The sequence below is a fragment of the Lutra lutra genome, chromosome 1 (assembly GCF_902655055.1).
Source record: "Lutra lutra chromosome 1, mLutLut1.2, whole genome shotgun sequence".
In the NCBI taxonomy this organism is placed as follows: domain Eukaryota; kingdom Metazoa; phylum Chordata; class Mammalia; order Carnivora; family Mustelidae; genus Lutra; species Lutra lutra.
The window spans coordinates 116,094,965-116,118,303 of NC_062278.1; the positions used below are offsets into that span (position 1 = coordinate 116,094,965).

Genomic DNA, 23,339 nt, shown 5'->3' on the forward strand with positions numbered 1-23,339 from the left:
TTTCTCAGGAAGCAATTACTTGCTGGACACTTACCTAACCTCCACTCTGCCCAAAGGTAAAATCAGCATTCGTGATGTTTAAGTCCCCTCTCCTTTCTGGGCCTTGTTTCCACTTCTGAAAAATGGAGGAGGGAGGAACTCGGGCCAGGTAATTTCCAAGTTTTCTAGCAGCATTAATTAAAACTAATATTCCATCAGTGATTTCCATTTTGCAGGAGGAAGGGGTTTTTTGTTTGTTTGTTTAATGAGATACAAAAGAAAGTTTGTAATTATTTGCTGCTTTCTGCCTGAAACTAGATCTCTGGGGTTCAAATCCCCATTCTACCAGTAAACTCTGGGACACTGGGTAACTGTCTAACCTCTCTGTGCTTTGGAATGCTCATCAGAAAATAAGAATAGGAAGATGACCTTTTTTCACAGGAGTGTGGTTAGGACTAACTTAGTCAACATATAAAGTATGAAGTATTTAGAACTATGCCTGGAGCACGGTGAAAAAAAATTAATTTCAGTATGATTATTTTCAAAGTTATGCAGACAGTTTTCCATGCAAAGGGAAAATTTATTTGGTATATTAGCATAGACAGTGTGCTAGGACTAACACACAAACACACACACACATTTGGCTAGTGGGCAGAACACCTGCGTTCTAGTGGTGATTCTGCCCCCAAACTAACCGCATACTATTGATGAACTACTTACTGCCCCTTCCTGGGCCTCTGTTGCTAGAGCAGACAGCACAAGGATTTCTCTGAAAGTATTCAGATCAGAGGTGATACACTGGGAGCCACAGTATACTACGTGACCTCCAGTTTTAAACCACATGATGTTCCTTTAATATTTTAGTAATATTCAAAAATCAAACATTCATGTAATGAATTCGTGTAAAATCCAGATCTACTGGGTCTCTTAAAACTTCCAAAGTCAGATCAGCCCTGCCTCCTCCTCAGCAGTGGTTCTTCAAGAGTGTGGGCTCTGGACCAGCAGCAGCAGCGGGGCAGCCCCTGGAAACTCAGTAGGAATGCAAATTCTCAGGCTGGACCCAGACCTCCTGAAGAAGAAGCTCTGGGAGTGGGGCAGGCCATTTGCTTTAACAAGCAGGAGGCTGGTACACCATAAAACACAGCAGCGAGGTAGGCTGCCAGGCACAACGCCCCCCCTTTAGACAAGACGGGAGAGTGATGGCTGGCGTCCCCCGGTGCACTGCCCACTCCACGGCATCTCTGATTCGGACACCAAGGACCAGCTGGCATTCATCGAGCTGCTCACCGCACCCGCTGTCCTTACCACCGGGTCCCTGGTGGGCTTTTGGCTCACCAGCTCTGATCTCGAGGGACCGCCCCTTCGGACAGCGGGGCGAGAGGTCCTTCCGCATGGTGCACAAGCAGGACTGCGTTTTTCCGAATCCCGAACAGAGCCTGTCTGGGAGCGGGGCTGCGCACACCAAGGGCACAGTTGAAAGAACAAACTGTTGAGTTTCCTTTATTAATCACAACACAATCCACACAAGCAGCTGCTATTAAGAACAGCTGCGGCTGCTAAAAGGGTGATCTTGAAGCAGCCTAGAAAGTGCTTACAAGTTGAATATCGGGACCAGGCACGGGACCACTTGCAGTCTATTGGCTGGGTTCCTCCTCCTGACAATGGGAGCCTCTCTCGCGACCGACCAGAAATCCTACTGCCTCCAACATCCTGGGACGAAGTGGGGGTGGGGGCAGGGGAGAAGGTTTTTAGAATTAGCATAATACAGAGAATCCGGGGTGAGCCTCAGAGGGCTGGAGTTGGATCCCACCTCAACCCTGCAGTAACTGTGAGTTACTTAACTTCTTTGGACCTTGGGTTTCTTCCTCTGTGAGAGGCAGAAACAACACCTACTTCAGAGGGTTGTTGTGAGCAATCAAAATGAGATTAGGCATCTGGAAGTATTTCGTAGACTATGCAGGACGAGATACAAGTAAAGCCTTATTAGGATCCCATGAAAACTGCCGTTTGACCCATAAATCATCTAAGATAGGACTCACTGTTTCCAGCCTGGGGCTATCAAGGGTGAAATCAGAGAATCACAAGACTACAAAGGGCCTTTTGAAGACCTGTAATCCAACCTTTCTACATTGTCCTCCTCCCCCTAATCCCTGACACTGTGAGCAAGTGCCTGGCCAAGGGTGGCTCCACCTGGAAAACCTTGACCTGCGGGAGTTCCCCATAGTCCAAAGTAGGCAGCCCATTCCCTCCACCTCAAGCCGAATCTGCACACAGACCACTCCTCCTTGGAGAGGCCAAGTCAGACTTGCTATCATTTAAGCAGCAAATGTACCCCCACCTAAGGGTCTCTGAATATGTTCTGTCTACCTAGAATACTCCTAATTTACTTAGTCTTTGCTTCAAATGGTTGGCTCCTTCTCATCTTCCCATTTCAAATGTCTCTGCTTCACTCCAGCCCACCCAGTCACACTCTCTAGCATAACTTTCTGCACTTCTTCAATAGTGCACGTCCCTGCTTATTTGCATACTGAAATCTTACGAAATCTCCCAGTGAACCATAGTCCCGTGGAGGCCGTGACCTTGCTTCTCTCATTCAGCACTCTGCGCACTTACACAGTGCAGTAATGAACACCAGCACACAGTAGGCACTCCCAACTGTGTTGAATGAATTCACGAACGGATGCTTATACGATTCTACACACATTGTAGCTATACAAACGCTAGTTGGGAGAACCAGAAAAGAAAACAAAACTTATACCACCTCCCATTACTGACTCAACTCACCAATACTAATCATGTCTTCTTGCATTGAGGGAAAAATACGAAAAATAAAAAAATTGAACAACAGCTCCCCATGCTAGCTTTTTTCATAGCAGCACTGTACCTAGTTATCTGTCCCTTTATCTTGTGCAGAGGGCACTTATGAAAAGACACTTAAGTGGACAAAAAAACCAAGTAGTTCTTTCCTAGAGACAGGGCCTCACATAACAGCATAATTACGAATGTCCTTAAAGAGATCACACAGCGGGGGCGCCTGGGTGGCTCAGTGGGTTAAGCCGCTGCCTTTGGCTCAGGTCATGATCTCAGGGTCCTGGGATCGAGTCCCGCATCGGGCTCTCTGCTCAGCAGAGAGCCTGCTTCCCTCTCTCTCTCTCTGCCTGCCTCTCTGTCTACTTGTGATCTCTCTCTGTCAAACAAATAAATAAAATCTTTAAAAAAAAAAAAAAGAGATCACACAGCGGCAAATCATCACCCAGGTCCATTGTGGACACCATCACAGACCCTAAGAACAGCTGGGCAAAGCCTAACAATCAGACCTGGAGAATGCAGACCTTTGGGGCAAATACTTACCCATCCCAATCTCAGCCAGCATCACTCACTAGCTATCCTTGGCCCAAGGGGAGAGCAGAAAAGCCCTGAGGGGAATGAAAACTGCTACCCTTGCCATTGTCTGGGAACCCAGACTCAGCTCAGCAACCCATGGAAGACATCTAACAGTGGAAAAGCCCACTGGCTCTTTGCAGACCATGCACTGTAGCCGAAGACACTAGAGATCTGGGTTGTCTTGTTCCATGACAACGTACTCCATGACCTCCAACTCATCACAGAGTCTCAAGCACCCCCACCTGTGAACGGAGGTTAATAGTTCCTACACTACTTCCGAAAGGCCTGTCCAGAGAATACCATTCCACATCAAATGCGAACATGATTATAATCTATAAAGCACTGCACAAAGGTAACTTATTATTACTGATGGCAAGGAATAGTGGTCTATAATAAAGAATTGTTGGAATTCAATTTCAGAGTAGGCATCTGGAAACTTGGAAGCTGCCTGATAAGACTATGAAAAGCCTTCATGTGAAAGATGACTTATGCCCTCTCTGCATTTCATGAAGCCCCAAAGGTGGAACTTCCATGCAGGAGTTCCACGAGGACCCCCACTGTCTATGGAAGAAAAGTCAGGATTTACAGGAAAGGGGACATTCCCACAACTCACTGTTTGCTGTTCTTGGTCAAAAAGCTACAGCAATCTGGGTGGCTCAGTGGGTTAAGGTTCTGCTTTCCACTCAGGTCATGATCTCAGGGTCCTGGGATTGAACCCCTGCATCGGGGTCTCGGCTCCTCAGGAGGCCTGCTTCTCCCTCTCTCTCTGCCTGCCTCTCTGCCTACTTGTGATCTCTGCCTGTCAAATAAATAAATAAAATCTTTAAAAAAAAAAGTTACAGTAATCAGTTGGCACATTTCTTAAATAGCCCTATGATAAGTCTTAAGGTTATTATTCTTGGAATGGAGAAAAAACTACCAAATAAAAAGACTGGATCCAGAGAAGACCATTTAGCATGGCTTTCCAGAAGGGAAAATTCTTAGAGACAATGTCAGAAAGTGCTCACTCCTGAAACTGAGGCTGGAATAAGAAGCTTCAGATAGAAAGGCTCTTTCAGAGTGAATCAAAGAACTTAACACCAACTGTGTACCCCACTGAGTGCTGGAAAGATAAATAAGCCTTAGATTCTTTAACCTAGCCAGGGGAAGAACGTGCTAAGGGCTATAAAGGGGGCGGGGGGGGCAGGTGTTAGAAGAACGCAGAAGCAAGGTAAATTTTTTTTCTCCTTGAAGAGTTACAGGAAAACTTCCTGAGTCCAGTGGCCTCGGAGTTGGAGCTGAAAAAGGCAAAGGAACCAGAGGTAAGGCGTCATTGCTTAGCAGCTAAAATGCTTAACCATCTCTGTGACAGAGCTTATCTTCACAGGCTGGTGAGGCCTATGGGCTTCTGCAAAAAGAACAGTATATTTAGATGAAAATGATAAAAGTACACAGGACTTTAAAGCAAATCAATATTAAAGCAAAAACATACATTTAAAAAGTACATTTGTGATAGAATACAAGTGATGCTTTACTACCGCATTACGTGAAATCTCGCAGCAAGTCTAAGAGACACCATCATTTTACAGCAGCAATAAACAACCTTTTGAGATACCGGCAAGAATTATAATGTGAAATGAAAATATCTGATTTCTCGTGGCAAGAAACAGAAAAAAGATAGGTACTGCTAATACTCCTATGACTTAGTACCTCCTTTTATAATGGAAGAAAAGTACTATATTTCAGTTAGGGATTAATAAAAATAAAGCCGTCATTTTTCCCATTCAAGTTCACACAGTCCATGTTATTACTGCCATAGACCTAGGTTAAGAAGTTCTCATAGAGAAAACAGTCGGAGCAAAGGAAGGAAATGGGACGTGGGTAGATTCTGTAACAGTCCAGAGCATGCGAAGATACAGCTAGGAGATGGCCCTGGAAGGAAGATAAAACCCTCACGAATCAACAGCGTCAAGGTTCAACAACTATTAAATCAGATTATTAAATCAGATTATGTGCTCTAAGTTCTGGAACAGTATCTTCTTTTGGAATAAGAGATGAATGAAAGAAGCTAGGAGAACATTTGTTTTAGATTAGAACTCCTTTTTCTAAAGCGTGGGAGATGACAGCATATCGATAAATTTACCAAGAGAAATCATGCATCCATATGATGTAAAACTGTGTGCACGTAAGTATGAGTGGGTTTACGTGTGTGTGTATAAACACAGATGTCTAGGGAGAAAAATGCATGTCAAAATATTAATAGTGATTCGAATAGGGGAATGATTTTGCTTTATTCTTTGTATTTTCTATAATTGGAAAATGGGCAAAAAGAAGTTCCAAAGAGGCTAGGAGACTTATTCTGGGCAACGCACATCCCACACAGTACAAAACAGAGCTGGTACTAGAACTCAGACATGTCCTTCATTTGTCCCGCACAGAGATTTTCAGATTCAGAACTTAATGCACCCGAACACATGAGATGGCTATAATTATTTGTCCCAACTTACATATTCAGAAATTGAGGCTAAGAATCTAAGTGACCTGCCCAAAGTCACACAGCAAATAACACAAACAGTGGGGGCCAGAATCCAGGTCTCCTTCCACTCCTGACAGCAGAGTAGTGTCTTTGTCAAAAGCAACGGTTTCATCAGCCTGACCCCGGTTAAGTCCTAACTCTGCAACCTCCCTGCTGGTACACTTGGGAAGTTCCTGAATTTTGCCCTGTAATTCTTTTTCCAAGGGTTATGGTGACAATTAAATGATACAATGTTGTAAAGACCTACGACAACCTCTGGTGCAGTCGCCATGCCTCCCTGCCTCTGTCCCCGGTGGAAGGACTCTGTTTCCAAGAACTAGGAGGCATGTCTGCTCATTAAGCTCAGCAGCCTGGTCCTAGGCTCCATGTCAAGTGGAATCATATCTGTTGAGTAAAGGAGCAGTTCTGTTGGATGGGAAATGCGCGGCATCAGGCCTAACACAGGACACGATATCAGAGTGCTGATCAGACAGTTTGAGGATCTCCCAGAATTCAGATTCAATAGGTCTGAAAGGGGATCAGAGATTCCAAATTGTTTAAAAACAAACAAAAAAAGAGCTGCAGGAGAGTCTAAAGAGCTAATATTCAATGACAAGTTCTCAGCTTGACAAGAGAGAATCTAATGTTTCTATGTAAGCAAAAGGGGGCCCAGTCTAATCATGAGCAATGCATTATTGGATGGGCAACAGAACAAGGCATCGTGGGAAGACCCAGAGTCAACAGTTCTAGAACTCTTCTGTCAAGGGCAAAGGTCAACAATGCCCAGAACCACCAAGGAAGTATTGAGACCAACTGAATGAGCAGCAAAAATAAATATCCAGAGGCTCTCCCTGCCCTAGATGCATAATACTTTCAGTGCTGGAGTACGCTTCAAAGATGTTCTTGCCCGTTATTCAGATACAGCACATTAGTGACTAGAACTCTAAGGGGCTTACCAAGACTTGGAGGCCCACGAGGCAACGACAGAATAAACTCCCTCAGTAAATACTGCTGGATAAATTCATTAAGAGAAAAATGGCATTCAAACACGAGCAAGGCCGGGCCTCAAACTGGTCTACTCAAAAGATACAGAAAGCGCCTAAAAATATGGTAGGTCTAACAACTCTCAGAAGCACCGCACTCTAGGATTTTGATGTATTTATGGACCGAAATGGACGCAGAAGCCAGTAAACTGCTTTCAGGGAAGTTGTAGACAAAGGAGAAGAGGGAAGGGTCTCCAAGGGCCTATATGAATTTCTTCAAGTTTCTGCTCACTATGCTATCCTCGGGACCCTGCATCTTGTTCAGCCACCAGTATAACATTCGGTAAGTATTTGTTGAATGCAGAGGCATGAGAATACTTATGTGCACAAATTTTTGGAAGAAAATGACAAACATTGATGGATTTATGCAAGTGGTTAGCACAATGGCCAGAGCATGGTAGGAGGTTAACAAACGGGCAGTGTAAGGTAGAGTTAGCCATGACTTCCATGGCCAGAGCCCATATTCTCTTAGGCTGCCTCTAGTGGTACTCCCTAGTTCTTTCTGAAGCCAACCTACAGAAGTAATCCCAGCCTAAATTCACTAGATTTTCTAATAATGCCCATTTCTTTAAATAAATAATAAAATCATGTATACATTCCTTTTTAGTTTACAAAGCTACCCATTTTTAATAGATGAAAAAACTAGGACCACACAACTAGGAAAGCAGCAGACTAGGACTAGAACCACAGATTTCCACATTTTATTAGAATGACCATTTTCTCAACCAGAAATTCAAACAAGTGCTTTTATTATGGAATAAAATACTTGAACTCGGGTTGTTCCAGAAATCAGCTCAGATGCTGCCTGGATCACTCTAACAGTGATCGCTGAAATCAGAGACAAAATCCTGAAAGAAGAGGTAGCATTTTTTTTTTTTTTTTTAACAAAACCCGTCCTCTGGATGTAATGCATTTATTCTTAATAGTTTCTCAAGCAGGAGAGGAGGAACATGCCTGAGAGGCAGGGTATTGTGAGTTTGAGCAACATCTGTACGATTTATTAGCCCTGAGACCCTGGGAGGGCCTTAACCCCAGGAAATTTCAATATCCTCATCTGTTTAATGGGAAAGTAATACCTACTTCTAAGACCATGCAAAGTTCTTGGCATTAAGAAGGCAATCATAAATAAGAGCTGTCCTAATAACTCTGCCATGGTATCTACCATTTGGATTATAGGGTAAGTGACTGCTTGTCTCCTCCCTGGCTTCTAGTTTCTGCCTAGCCCCTGTTGTGCATCTGTCCAATGGGGACACAACCAGGCTCCCTCCAACCTCGCAAGGGAATGAAGATAACAAAAGAGCTGGCAGAGACATTATGCAAATACCAAATATTATTAAAACATTAATGAACTCTGGCAATTTCCCTGAATTTTGATAAATGGTGTTTATTATGCACTGCCAGCCTCTCACACAATCTGGGCTCTCAAATATTAACTAGATAATAACAGCAATCAGTCTCCTAACAGACCAAGGTATAGAGAAATAAAGAGTGAGTCTAGATGTTTCCAGCCAACATCCGCCTCAAAGGAATCAGGATATCTGTACAAACACAGAACATCAGGACAGATCACAGAGACCGCAGTGACCACCAACAGCCTCAGACCAACCCACAACCTATCCAGAACTCTGCTTTGATAGAACAATGGACTTTCTTGGGGCTGACAGGTCACTGGTGATGACAACTGTCTACCACCACTTTATACTCTTCTGCACAAAGTTGCCTCCAAAGTAGACCCTACAAAAAAGGGCCTGAGAACGGGCCTTCGTTCCAGACTAACAATTTTATACAGAGAAAGTAGCTGCTCCCCACCACCCCAGCCGCCTAAAAACAGAGGTAGCATTATCCACAGCTCCATTAAAGGGGCTCCCACCAAATGCCTCTACCATTTCACTCCATGCAAGGGGATAATGTTTTTAAGCTGCAGACAATCCTCAGGTACACACAGCTCAGACAGAGGCAGAACAAAGCCAAGATGAGTTGTGCCTCCCTGCCCCCCAAAAACCTCCCAGAAATGAGGGCCTGGTGCCACCCCAGTGACACCTTAACAAGCTGAGGGTCATTAAGACACCTCATTTGCATATTCATGAAAGACTCAAGGCTGTGGCAAGTGAAACAAAGTGCACAAAAAGAGATTTTGTTTTTTAAGCCAAGCGAAAATCCGCTTTAGAAAAAGTAAATCCACACGGGGACCCTGGCTGTCGCCAAACCTTCACTTGTCTAGAGCAGCCAGCACCTCATTAAAGGAAGGCAGGGAACTCACTAATGAATGCAGCACCACACACAGGCAAAGCCCATTTTGCCATCTGCCTTCTAGTGTCCAGAGGGGCAAAAGGCTTAAATGACACTCTCCTGAATTTTCTCTCCTGCAGGTGGAAATATCAAATTCCCAGGGGGACAAGAAAGCCTTCTCTCACAAGGTCAACCAGATAAAAAGGGATAGAAGGTAATTTAGCTTACCTGTCAACACAATACCTCTGGTGACATCAAACGCAGGTATACATTAAGCACCCTGGAATAATTCACCCTTCATATGTGGGTGAAGGTTTGGCTCAATCAGTGTCTCAGCCATGGGGTTAGCATAGAAGTTCCTAATGAGCTGGGTATTTAAATTTACTCCTCCTCCCCTCCCCTCCCATTTTCTGTTGCATGATTATCCTGTGTGATGGTGACCCAGAACCTTTCTCTAGAAAACCACCTAGAGCAGAAGACACCAGAACTGACACAGGGGGCTGTAACAACACAATGGCAGACTTCCATTATTTATGTCAAAGAAGAAGGCCATGATTAAGCAACTGAAATCACTGCCCTGAGCCTTCTCTGCGTATCCCCACCCTTCTGCCAATCACTGTACCGGTTTTCAGATCTTCAAGCTCACTCCCACCAGGTTAGGGAGTTGTTTAAACAACAACAAAACATTTAATTCATACAGACGGTTGAATGGCAGAGTAGCTCAAAAGAGAGCTTTTCAACCCCATACAGAATTTAGGACAACTTGGGCAGTGTGGAGCAAAAGGTAAAATCCAGCCCCAAGTTTTCACATACTTTTTCCAACTGCCCAAAGCATTACTATTACCGGCCCCCAAACGTTCAATCTGTAAAACCCGCGACTTGGACTTGGGCTTCGGGGAAGAAGATAAACCCAGAGGAAAGAAGGTGGCCTAATGACAGAACCAGCAACGACCAACAGCCGGCTGTAATCCAAGCAAACTGTAGCAGGAAAGCAAAAAATTCTGTCTTCCTCTGGGGTCAAAGCCCTTTTTCAAAAAAATTTTCCACGACCTGGAAAACTGGCTGAGGATGGATGTGTAGAGGGCACAGAGGCGCGTGTTAGGACAGCTCTACACTCGAATCCCAGTTCTGCGCAACGTTAACGGTCAGGCCACGTACTGCATGCCCCCAGGGCTGCACTAGTGGAGCCGCAAGCTACGTGGGAGGGACGCTCCCAGCAGCGGACACTCCTTCTACCCCCAGTAGCAATCATTCGAAGGACAGACACTTGCGGAGGGGGTGGGCTCCGGGTCTGCTTAATTATTTCCCTTTACACACCATCCGACAATCTGTTGAAGGACCAGTAGATGCCGGGCTCTGGGGTGGGAGTGGCGGCGTTATTCTATCCCCCCGGCGTCTCCGGGATTCGAAACTCGGGGCGCCTCGCCCGGCGGGCGCATGGACAATACACAAAGAGGAGGAGCCCGGCGCTTCTTGGGGTCCGAGCTCTCAGGCTGGTCATTTTCGAGCTGGGAATCAGAAATTCCGAGCTCAGCAAGAGCCCTGGAAAAGCACAGGAAATGCTTCCGAGCGCTTCAAAGGGAAGTCGGTTTGCAAATCAAAGTTGCACGAACTCCGGGCGCCCAGCCTACTTGAGCGGGTTACTAGGGAACACCCAACAAGTTTGGTCACCGGGGGCTTGGCATGACAGCGCCGCGCCGCAAGACTAGAGAAGCAACTTGTCGCTCGGGCGCGGAGCCAGAGCCCCGAACTGTCTCCGCGCCCCAAGCTCCGGACGGGACCCGAGACTCGGCGCTCATCGGAAGGCGCAGGTCTGAACCTCCGAAGCCAAACCCCTGCGTCGAAAGGCGCCTCGGGTCTCACCTGAACCGCGCCGCTTCCAGGGGCTTCCCTCCAACAGTGAGATGTTTCACCACGAACACTTCAGCTGCTTACAAGCCCCCCGGCCGGTGAGAAATTAACAAAAGAGCCTGCGAACGGGAGTAAAAGGACCCGGCGCAAAGTATACTAAAGAAGGGAGCTCGGCTTGCGGCGGAGAAAGAAGGGGAGGCGGAACAGGGATGGGTCCTACCACAGGCACCCGGCTCCGGGAAGGAAACCAAGAAGGAAAGAGAGCACAAGAAGGGGGAATGGGTTCTCTACCCCGCTTCCCATCACACACACATACACACACACGCTTCCCCTTTTTTCCTTCTTACCCAGCATGGAAAAGATGAAATCCTTGGCGGTGTGAATCTCCAGCGCTCTCTGGTCGTCGTATTCCCGCTGGTCGTGCTTCGTGAATTCTTGGATGAGTTTGTTCAATTCCTCCACCCGAGCTCCTGACCTGAAATCCAGCTCCGGGAACGTTGGCTTGTTGTTACAGCCCAGGGAGGCTGCCTTGCTGGCGGTGGGAGCCGCCATCTTCATGCAAAACGCGCCGAGTAGCAGCTCCGCGGCGGCGGCAGCACCCACCCCCGCCCCCCACCCCGCCCCCCCCCGGGCCTCCTCCCCTCGCCGGCTCGCTGGCTGCGGCCCCGGCCCGTGGGCGGGCTGGCGGGCGGGCGTCTAGGCGGGCGGTCCCGGCTCGGTGCGCTCCGGGCGTCCCGGCTTCGGCAGCAGCTGACTGCAGCGACCGTGCGTGTGTGGCCCCGACACCCTTCCCTGCGGCCCCACACCGGCCTGGATGCTGCAGGTCCCTGTCCTCCCCTGGCCCGAGCTGGCCGCGGCGACAGCGGTCGTGGAGCCTACCAGAGCCTCCCTCCGAGCGAGGAAAGTGAAGTGGAAACAATGTGAAATTCACCAGCTCTGAAATCAACAAGCTGCCGGCTCCGCGGTTACGGAGCCAGCACCAGCGTCCCCATTTAAAGGGACAGCGCACCCAGTGAAAAGAAAAATAAATAAATGACAGAGGTCTGCGCGCCTATGCCACTTGCCAATCTGTACTCGGGCAGACGTGCGAGTTGTGGATGTATTCTTTCTCAACCTCCACCCCCTTTGGGGGCAGGGCTTGCCAAGCTCATTCAAGGAGAAGGGAGTCTTCCTCTGTCTGATTTTAAGGGCGGTGTTCTGATCGAGGGCATCTCTACGGGGAGCATTTCCATCTCAAAAACTCCCAGTGCCTCAGATGGTGAAGGAACCTGCCTTAAGAAATATGAAACCAATCTTCTGACCTTTTCTGCGTAGATTGCCAAGCATGATAGAATTAAGCATGTCAAAAATAGTGCCCACCACGTGCCATATAGATACTCCCATTAAGCACTACAATATCCCTATCTTTGCCCTAGGTAATGAATTTTCCTGGATAACACCTTGTTCAACTTAACATATAATGAGTTCATGAGGCACAGCCTGCTCTTTAGAAAAACTGAAGTGTAGTTGAGGGGTATGGGGGAACAGAATGAATTGCCCCAGGTTCACAATGAATGTTGAATGTCCAGGTGAGAATTCTCTCATTCAACAAATACCATTTGAGCACCCACCATCTGCCAAGCAGAGTGCCAGAATCTGGGTGGATGGACAGGGATAAGATAAAGGATTTCTTGCAATGGAGTTATACTTACTTGACCCGGTAGCTTCCATCTGAGTCATGGTCCTTTTAGAATAAGATCTTACAGATGTTTTTAGTGTTTATGATGTTTCTGAGGCAAACATTTAGAAGGCCTGTTGGTTGTCAGAAACCAGTTATCTTCCTAATTCTCTAAAATGCATCTCTTCTCTATTCCACAGTCCCCGATTCAGATAGGAGCTTTTTCATTTTCTCACGAGTTCTCACTGCCAAGAATACAAACTGTTTTGTTAGTCCAGGTTCTGCTATGCCTTTCCCCATAAAATGGAGATGGTAATTCCTATCTCAGAAATTGTTTAATGATTATGTGAAATAAAGTGGGTCAATTTCTGACACAATAAGTAATTAATTAAATGCTAGCTGCTACTACTGTTGTTATAAACTTAATTATTTCCCTTCTCCAACCTGTTCTCCATGTTGTTGCCAGGAGCAATGTTTACAAAACACAGATCTGGGGACACCTGGGTGGCTCAGTTGGTTAAGCAGCTGCCTTCGGCTCAGGTCATGATCCCAGCATCCTGGGATCGAGTCCCACATCGGGCTTCTTGTTCTGTGGGGAGCCTGCTTCTCCCTCTGCCTCTGCCTGCCACTCTGTCTGCCTGTGCTCGCTCTCTCTCTCTGACAAATAAATAAATAAAATCTTTAAAAAAAAAAAAAACACACAGATCTGGCCACTGACACTACCTTGGAATTTCTCTCCCCTCTTTACTCTCTTCTCAACCTCACACCAAAGCCAATTCCATACCTACCGCCCCCCACCCCAAAGCCTTCCCCGACCCCTCCCCAACCCGATGGCAAAGTCCCCTCCTTAGGACCTCCACTGCACCCTTTCAGAACTTTCAGGTGACACTGATGAATTTTGACCTTGCTTTATCACTGTTAATGCACGTTTCAAACTATGAGATTCTTTAGGATAAGGACTACATCATATCCATCTTCATGTTTCCAATGGCATTTAGCCCCGTGGGAAGGTCCTCAAAGTTTATTAACTCAAGTAATGAATGAAGAACTTTGACAGAACCAGTTAATTTCCTTTGGTTTCCTTCTCCTTGAAACAAGCTCACCCACTCAATATTAAAAAGGATGCATGCCCAAATAAATGCTGGCTTTGGCAGGTCCGCTACGCTGCCCTGACTGACTTCTCATCTGAAAGGGTTATTACCATTACCTGGGCAGTGGTATAAACTGTGCTAGTGATTGGAACTCCAGCACAAATCGATCCGCTCCCATCTGTCAGTGTTTCTCTCATGATCAATGGTAGGCATCGGTGAGTCAGCTGACTGAGGTACAGTCATTCCACAGATAGGAAAGATCCTAGTGCACCCATGCAAGTAATAACCTCCAACCTACATGCTAATAGTTTGAAATAATCCCGACAAAAAAAGTCAAGAAAAAAAATTGTTCTTCATTAATTTCCAAAAGCATAAACAAGGCATTACTCTTTTCTTGTTTCTTTTCTTGTGATACTTCTATTCACAGAGAGAAAACAGGTTGCTAGCAGAAATTGCTCTGATTGAGTCTTAGCCCTGGGCCTTGGGTGTTTTGAATGAGTGAGTCAATAAATGGTCTCTCTGTTCTTCGGCACTGTCTGTTCTATTTTACATGAGCCAGATCAGAATTCTATGAATCACTGACCTTTAATGAGCCTATATGTTTAGAGGATGTCCTGAAGAGAAAATGAATACCTTTTATATGATCTTATAGAACTCTGATAACGTGGTATAAATATCTCTTGTCGAATTGGCAAAATAAGAAAGAGGATCAGGATTCATAATTTCCTGAATTGGGCTTTTGGGAGGATTTTTAATCTCTGGGCCCCAGTAAACTCATGAGCTCCTCAGGGGCAAGCTTTGTAAACACTGTAAACACTGCATTTAATACAGTTTAAAGTGTAAACACGGCATTTAATACAGTTCCTGGCCCATCTTATGACCTTAATTAGTATGTTTGAATGAATAAATAAATGAATGAATGACAAATTAATATCTCTCAAAGTCTGGGAAATCAGCATTTAGGTAATTTTTGCTACAGTTTCATGTCTCAGTGTAAGCTTTCTATGGTTTCCCAACAATCACTGAAGAGTTGTTATAAATATAGGTATTTCCGCTTGAATTTCATTAAATGCTTCTATTTTCATGCCTCACTCTGCACCCCCCCATACCATGTATGTTCCCTTCCCTAAAAGAAGGAAGGGAAATAGAGGGGAAAGTGAAGTGAGAGAGGGAGAGATAGAGAAATTTTGAGAAGATATTAAATGTCCCAGTTCTATAACAAAAGTGCATGTTCCAGAGTATTGACAAATGACCCAGGAAAGGTCAATGGGGTCTGCCATCTAAACAAGCACTAAGGAGGGTCATTCCTCCAGCATCAAACTGATCAAAGAAACTCACTACCTTGCCACACTGCTGTCCCACTTAGAGGTAAAACTTGCCCCTCTACTTTCCCTCTCCAGAGTTTTATTAGCTTGTGAAAGCAGTGTTCTTATTGCTTCTCTGCGGCTGTTTGCTTTTAAATTCAGCTCTTAAGTTCTGTGGCAAACTCTCAGCCTTGAATAACTGGGCTGTTCAGAGCATGTATTAAAAATAGCTAGCTCCACATCCACATGATGGATTAACAAAATATAATTTTAAACAAAGTTGCTCTGGTCTCATAGAGATTTAAATAGCAGCCCAGGCTACAAGATCTGGCCTTCTAGGGCAGTTGGATTTTCATTAAAAGTCTAACACATGGAAGTGGCCCGAGCTTCTTAGATTTGAAAGTGTAGGCAGCAGGAAGAGAGGCAAGTATCACAGACATGCGGAATGTTGACGGTGGAGGGACTTGGGGAGAATCCCATCCACCATCTCCGTTTTGCAGATAGGAGAACTAGGGCACAGAAAGGGAAAGCAGACCTGCCCAAAGAGTAGAGATGGTGTGGTTTCTATTTCTCAAATGAACTTTGAATTTAGTAAACATTTAATATGTTTCCAGGCCACCAGAGGGGGGCATGGAAAATCCCTAAAATTTGACCAAAATTAATAAAACAAGAAGGGGAGACTGACCCCTCGGCAAAACGAACTCCTTGCTCTTTAAAGTTAAATCTCAGTCAACCAGGAATTGCTGACATTTGGAACTGCTTTTGCCCAGCATCGGGATGAGCTGAGCTGAGTCTCCTGGGCATCTCACAAAGTTGTTGAGGGGCACGCAACCCAGCTGGGGAAATTTTATCTCTGGTGAGACTGGGCCACAGAAATGTTAGTGAGGTCCCTAAAACAGTGTGGATAACCATTTGACTCAGACTGTTCTTTCTAACAAGGTGAACCCCAAGTGAGGTGCTCCCTCTCTGACCCATGCACCTGGTTCTACCTTCTGCTTCCCCCCCCACCCCCCCCATCCCCGTGCCCAGTAGCCCTGAGGGCCTGGGGGCTCTAGCGGAAAAAGAAACTGTTGCGGTGTAAATCTTTGCACCCAAATCTGTCCTTTTATTCTCTGCTTCTGCTGTGCCCAAGGAGCCAGATCTGTACATGCGGAAAGAAAACAGAGTCTAAGAATGGAGATAACATAATACCTGATAACAATTTTTAACAATTGTCATTTCTTACAATGATAGAGCACTTTACACAACTGAGCACTTATCACAAAAATCTGTTTGTGGAGCCTCACAACCTCCCACTAAAGCAGGTGACTCAGGACTGTTATTCTCATTCCAATTTTAGAGATAAGAAACTGAGGCTCAGGGAGACGGGGAGATGGTGATTTCTGAGAGGCCACCAGCTAGTAATTGTCATCCTTCAGCTCTCTGGTTAGATGTCATTTCCTGCAAATGGCTTTTCCGCAACCTCTTCCACCTGCACACCTCTAAGTCTAGGTCCTGCGGGCTCCTTACAGCCACTCACTGCCTCTGGTTCTGTCAAACGCTGTTGTCCTCTCCTGACAACTTGTCTGTCTCCTCCACAAAAATATACACTGCTTGTGTGCACTGGCTGAGTCCATTTTGATCACAGATGCCTTCCTAGTGCCTATTGCTGGTGCTGGCACATAGTAAATGTTCAATAAATGTTTGATAAATGAAAGAGGAAATGAATAAGCTGGTAGCTGGTTGCAGCCCCAAACTCAGTTTCTTTGTGTCAAACCTCAGACTGTATCGTTACCAATCATCTGAGTATCCAGAAAAACAACAGCAATCTCTTCAGTCTTAGAGAGCCTTACATTTTACCCAGCATTTCCTCCCATGGTTGGATCCCAAAGCTCCATTTAAGTTTCATCATGGCAAACAAAATATTTTATTCCCCTCTCTCTCTACCTTAAAATCTGAGCAAAGGCCACTTGTTCAATAAATTTTCTGACAAGATAATTTTTTAAAATTAAGTCAAAATTTTCAATTATCCCTTCTTTTGGGGAAACCCACTCTGTTTGATCTCATACATTAGGCAAGAAAAAGCAGTTGATTAATTGCTCTAGAAATCCTCTTTCTACAAGTGCCTTAACCTCATTAGCTATTCTGGGGAAACTGTGGGGTCCCCCTTACCAATCTCTGGACACTGTTCTATCTCTTTCTAGCTCTTAAACTTGCCCCAAAGCCCAGCCCCACACCTTCCACATCAATCCTGTCTTATATATACCTTGGGTACTGGGTCACTGGCTAAGGGGAGAGCACAATACCTTGTCAGTGTAGACTGGAGATGTTTGTTTTGTTTTGCTGCGAATGATCAAATGAAGGGCTATCACAGGGAAAATTAATTTTTTTTTTTCTGGATGTCTATAGAAGGTGGAACAAGGAAAAAATGTGTGGTCGTTACAGAAATACAAGCTTCAGCTTAGGACACAGAAGCATTTTCTAATGAGAGCCACTCTGCCCAGAATATGCTGCCTTGTGACTTCGTAAACTCCCCATCAGGGGAGGTATTCGGAGCCATGTTACCCACTTGTCAGAGTTATGATAGAGCAGGTTCCTGAGTTGGTCAGGAGCTTAGACTCTGACCCCTGAGGTGACTTTCGACCCTGAAAAGCTATGACTGGATGACTTTTTGTCAGTTACTATAACAACTGAGGATGCTTTTCCTTCAAGGATCCACCTCACAACAGAACCATGAGTTCTGAACTCTTCACACGAAGTGTTTTATGTCCATTTTCACGTAAGGACCCAAGATTGAGGATTGTGTCTTTCTTTTTCTTAAAATGAATTTATATTTAATTGTTTCTGTCCAATTCTAGCAGGCTATTTTTTCCACCCCATGGTATAGACATGCCACAGACATCACACCCACATCCCACACTCAAATCCCCATTCCAGAAACTCTCATGGGAAAGAAAAAATAGGTATTGCCTTTAACACATTTATTTACACACTTATTTTATAATGATAGAAGCCGGCTTTCTGAGCAACCTAAAATTGAGCAGGGAATGGTAGTGATGCCTGTTTTGTTTTCTAAAGCCTGTTTAAAAAAGAAAAAAAAAAGTTCTCTAAACCCTGCATAATATAACAAGCTTATTTGAGAAGGTTGGCTTTTCCCCCATGCCCAGTGCAGTACATAAATAGAAGGAATTATTTCTCCTGATCCAAGACCTGGTGGGTTGAGCTGTGGTCCAAAGCTCATTTTAAATTTCAAGTTGCAAAACCTGGAGAAAGGGCATCTGATGGGAGCACTGACTCCCTTCCAGCTCCAACAACATTATCACACACAACCCTAAGTACACTTCCTGGACCTTGCCTTCAAATTATGCTTTCTCTATTAGTAGTTTCTGAAGATAAACACATGCCAAAGAAATCCTCAAATCCTCTAGTGCGTCTAAATAGTCTAGTGGGAAAACAGGAGAGAAAACAAAAAATACATAAAAAAGGAAGAAAGACAGAAAACCCCACAGCCCCCTCTCTCTATTTAATTTCTAATGATTCATGTCTATTTAAACTGCCCTGGGGATGTGAGTATGTGCATTTTATTATGATTTGCCTCATAAAATTTTGGGGGAGAACCAGGGTATATAGATATGCATTATGAAAAGATACATTTAGATAAAATCAGTGGAATGGAAGCCAAGAGACTGATGGTTGCCTGGCTCTCGCCCATTAGTTAGTTCCCTGATCAGTGGAAAAACCTCTCCTCATCTCTGAAACTCCTTTTCCTCAAGTGTCAATGTATAGAATATGGTATAACCCAGGCATGACATTCTCGAAATGTGACTTTGACATGAAAAGACAAATAAAGCAATCCTGTGCTGGGTACAATTTCTTGGTACATTTTGTTTATTTGTTTATTTTTCTGCAGTCTACCCTTGCACAGTTTGACATTCCATGATAGGATGTTCTAGGAATTTTTTGCTTTTAGGACCCTGGCTCCGAAAGAATTAGCCTGAAATGAGGAGAAGAGAACCTGTAAGTGCATTGAGACCCCCTCCTTGGCACCTCTTGGCTAATAGCCTCTTATTCTCTGCTGGTGGGGGTTGAAGCAAGACTCTGCAGCTGAAATTTACTCAGCAGCTTGGCCCCAGGGCATAGACATATGACCTCTGTGTTCTTAGGGCCCAGCAAGGGCCCAGCAGGTACGTTCAGACTCCAGAAACCCTTTTCCCCACTGGATGAGAGGAAACAAAAGATACCCAAAGAAAGCCCTGCAGGAAGCATTTCTAACAGGCTGCAAAACAGCTATAAAATAATTTCCTGGCCCTAAAATTAGAAGCAATGGTTTGAAGATCTGAAACCTAGGTGCAGGATAAATGAATATAAGGGCCTTTATAGCTGACTTGTAAAGCACTTGTGGACAAGGAATTACAGTTCTGGTAAAGACCTTAGGGAGTGTATTTATTGCCTTACAACTAAGATATGGCAGGAGTCCAGTCTTAGAAATGGAGGCTGAAACTGTCTTTAAGTACTCTGTAAAAGAGCAACTTTATAAAGCTCAGGTGGTAATTGATGATAGTGTGATTCATAATGAAAGAAATGACTATCATGCAATACATAATATTCCAGTGTGTTGGATGACAAAAGAAAAGATGCAACATTGAAGATATAATAGTCATGCATCAAAATGAAAAATGTCAAAGAAGGGGGTGGGGGGAGTTGAGAATTCTACCAGATCAAATCCTAATCATACAGATGAAGAAGATAATAAAGTTCAGGGGATGGAAGTGGTTTACCTATGGGAACACCCAAAGAGGAAGGACTGGGATTTTTTTCTGCCATGCGCATCAGCACAAGAGGCATGGTATGTTAGGGTAAGTTCAAACCTAGTCAATAGCCAGCAGTGGTGTTTTCCAGAAGGCTGTCTTTTTTATTCCTTCATTTATTCAGCAAATATTTATTGAACTTCTATTACGTGTCAGGCACTGTCCTAGGCACTGGGATACGGCAGTCAACAGAGGAAAGTTTTGTGTCCTACTGGAGCTTATGGTTAAGTAAGTCCCTTCATTTAAATGATAAACAGGATATATTGTGCTATCTCTATCAGTCAATGTTCTCTGGAGAAACAGAACCAATAACACATACGTATATAAAGAGAAGTACGCAAGGAAAGGGCTCATGTCATGGAATTGGGAGGGTTGACGAGCCCCAAATCAAAGCAGGCAAATCCAAAATCTGTAGGGTGGGTTGGCATACTGGAAAGTCAAGCAGGAGTTCATACTGCAGTCTTGAGGCAGAATTTCCTCCAGAAACTCTGGTTTTGTTTGTAAGATCTTTCAGCTGATTGGCTAAGGCCCACCCACATTAAGCTCAAGCGTAGGTGTCAACCACATTTACAAAACGCTCTCTCAGCAATACTAGATTAGTATTAAATAACTAAGTATTATAAATGACTAAATTAAATAACTAGGTACCATAACCTAACCAAAGGGACACACAAAACTAACATAATACTAACCATCAGGGGTACCTGGGTGGCTCAGTGGGTTAAAGCCTCTGCCTTCGGCTCAGGTCCTGATCTCAGGGTTCTGGGATCGAGTCCCGCATCGGGCTCTCTGCTTAGCGGGGAGCTGCTTCCCCCTCTCTCTGTCTCTGCCTGCTTCTCTGCCTACTTGTGGTCTCTCTCTCTCTGTCAAATGAATAAATAAAATCTTAAAAAAAATCACACAATCTATCCAACAAACATTAATTAAGTTCTTATTACAAATTAAGTTCCATGACCAATCTTGCTGAGTGCCTACCTTCTAAAGGAAGGGCATAAGTCATGTACTCAAGGGAATACATAAAAATATGAGGCTCTACCAATCCATAAGGGAGGAGAGAACAAGATCTCTCTTTGAGGGTTTGGAAGAAGAAACGGTACTTCTAGGTAATGAAATCAGGAAAAGCTGAAAACACAAAAGACAGTTGACCTTGTCCTTAAGGAATGGGTAAAATTAGAACAAGAAACACAGGAGGGTGGATTCCTAGTGGAAGAAATGGCAAAAGCAAAAGTGTAGAGTCAGGAAAATGTGTGATGTATATAGAAACACTGAGTGGTTCAGTTGGGCTGGAAATATAGAACGTTCATCAAAACCTCTTTTATTTAGCCAGTGATTACTCAGTGCTTGTTCAAGTACTCATTCCAAGATATTAAAATATTTGCTGATGAAACAGAGAGATCAAGAGCCTCCTCCAAAGTCACACAGAAAATCTTCATATACAAGTCAATGCCATTTTCTTTTGGAAGCTAGATACTGTTGACTCTTCAGATGTGAGTTTTACCATGCCTGAGAAAGGAAGCTATGCTTTATCTATGTTGTTTCATTTTAACTACCTTTAAAAGAAGTCATTTTATTCCTTGATACATGAAAGAAATTTATTGGGTCCTAACTTTCAATGCACCTATAAGTCTCAGTGCCCCAAACAAGATGCTCAGAACTTTATATATCATAAAATTAAAACCCTACTGCTTTTACCACTCAGTTGAGGATATTTCTTGAGGATTTTTTTGGTACTATAATTAAATTACTAGGGTCAGGGAAATGGCATGCACGGAGAAAGTATACATAGGAGCTACAAGGGTCACAAGAAAGTAAAAGTCATTCATTACATCTTTTATTTCACAATTGTGTGCTTTGTATACACCACTAATTACAATTTTTTCGCCGTCATCTTGTTTTCACGCCCCGCGCCCCTGCCCCCCTTTTTAAGGAAAAGCTGTTGGTCTAGAAGTCATACATGGGCTGTGACTTATTCCACTACTGGCCTTTCCCATCCTTGCTTTCAACTCCATCATCATTTTACCTACATAAGAATTCATGTTTTCATGCGGTGCATAAACAATGAATTCTGGTACACTGAAAAGAAATTAAAAAAATAAAAAATTAGGGGCGCCTGGGTGGCTCAGTGGGTTAAGCCGCTGCCTTCGGCTCAGGTCATGATCCCAGGTCCTGGGTTCGAGCCCCACATCGGGCTTTCTGCTCAGCAGGGAGCCTGCTTCCTCCTCTCTCTCTGCCTGCCTCTCTGCCTACTTGTGACTTCTCTCTGTCAAATAAATAAATAAAATCTTTAAAAAAAAATAAATAAAAAAAATAAAAATAAAAATTAAAAATTAAAAAAAAAAAGAATTCATGTTTTCCACTACTGAACTAAGCATACATGGGTTTGTTCCCCAAATAGATGGTTTTATGGCTCTCAAAAAAATGTGCTCGACTTTGAGGCTAATGTAACATTTTTAAAAATTAAGATAATTATAGGCATTAGAGGATTTCAGACACTTTCCAAACAAGTCTTTATTCTGTTTCATACCACTACGAATTGAGCAGAAGCAAATTGTACCTCTCCTTCCCCCTCTGTCCCTCCTACTTCCACTTTATGAAAGAGAAGCTTGAAGACCCAAACCAGGAAGTGACATCAGGAAGTGCCTGGTTTCATATCTCCATAAAGTGCATTAGTTTAATTAAAACTATCAAAGAGGCTAGTAAAAGGGAGACTGGGGAGACATGAGGTTATTGATCAGAGGTATTAAGTAGATGGACATCACCAAGGAGTGGAAGTTCAAAGGTACATGAATTCGTCAGGGAGGATCAAAGTTCCTCAGTGATAGCTGAATATTTGTCTTGTGGTCATGTTCTTCTATGATTTCCAAGGGTGAGCGGATCTAGAAAGTGTCTGAAGGCTTAGGATCATAACTTTACTTCAACTTTACAGAATGCTTTAGATTTATTCTATACTATCTAGTTTTAACACCAATCTTTACAACAACCCTGTAGGATAGACTGACCATTGATTTGTAGACTGTTGGAACACACATCGGAGGGAGGACAGAGTTTGGCCCTCCACAGCTCGTGAATGGCTCCTGGCATGTGTCTAGGGAGGTGTCTGTATGTATTTCAGAGGGACAGATGTGGAGAGATAGACCTGGAGCATATTGGGGAAGATAAACGGTAATCACACCAACTAACTAATGGTCTTTTTTAAATAAAATTTCTCCTCCAAGAGTGAGTATTAACCTATTGTAATGGGTTTAGTGTATTGTGTTTTACTCAATACAGGATAAGGTCACATCCCTTTGGATAGGTAGAGAGCAGAGTTTCCCTTAAAAGAGAAGACGTTCTTAGAGACCATCATCAGGGCAGAGTCAGAGCCTCACAAAAGGACCTGAAGGCAGGTGGAGGCAGGTAGAAAAGAAGCTTCCCTCAACTGGGATTGGGACTTGAAGAATATCAGAACTCAAAATTCACTTCCAGATGGTTCAGGCTCCCTTTGCCTATAATCACAGGCGATTATCAGCAGGGTGAGGCA

General features: G+C 44.2%; 1 protein-coding gene across 2 annotated transcripts in view; it reads right to left on the reverse strand.

Moving 5' to 3' along the window:
• The window catches only part of MB21D2 (Mab-21 domain containing 2), a 111,296-nt gene extending 99,695 nt beyond the window's left edge, over positions 1-11,601 (reverse strand). The window contains exon 1 of one of the 2 annotated variants that reach the window (XM_047733098.1): positions 11,328-11,601. In XM_047733098.1, coding sequence (XP_047589054.1) covers positions 11,328-11,538 — 211 coding nt within the window. In that variant the 5' untranslated portion in view covers positions 11,539-11,601. Of the gene's footprint in view, positions 1-10,992; positions 11,018-11,327 lie in introns of those variants that run through there. The other variant, XM_047733113.1, reaches the window with a different exon arrangement.
• Positions 11,602-23,339: the final 11,738 nt, after the last annotated feature.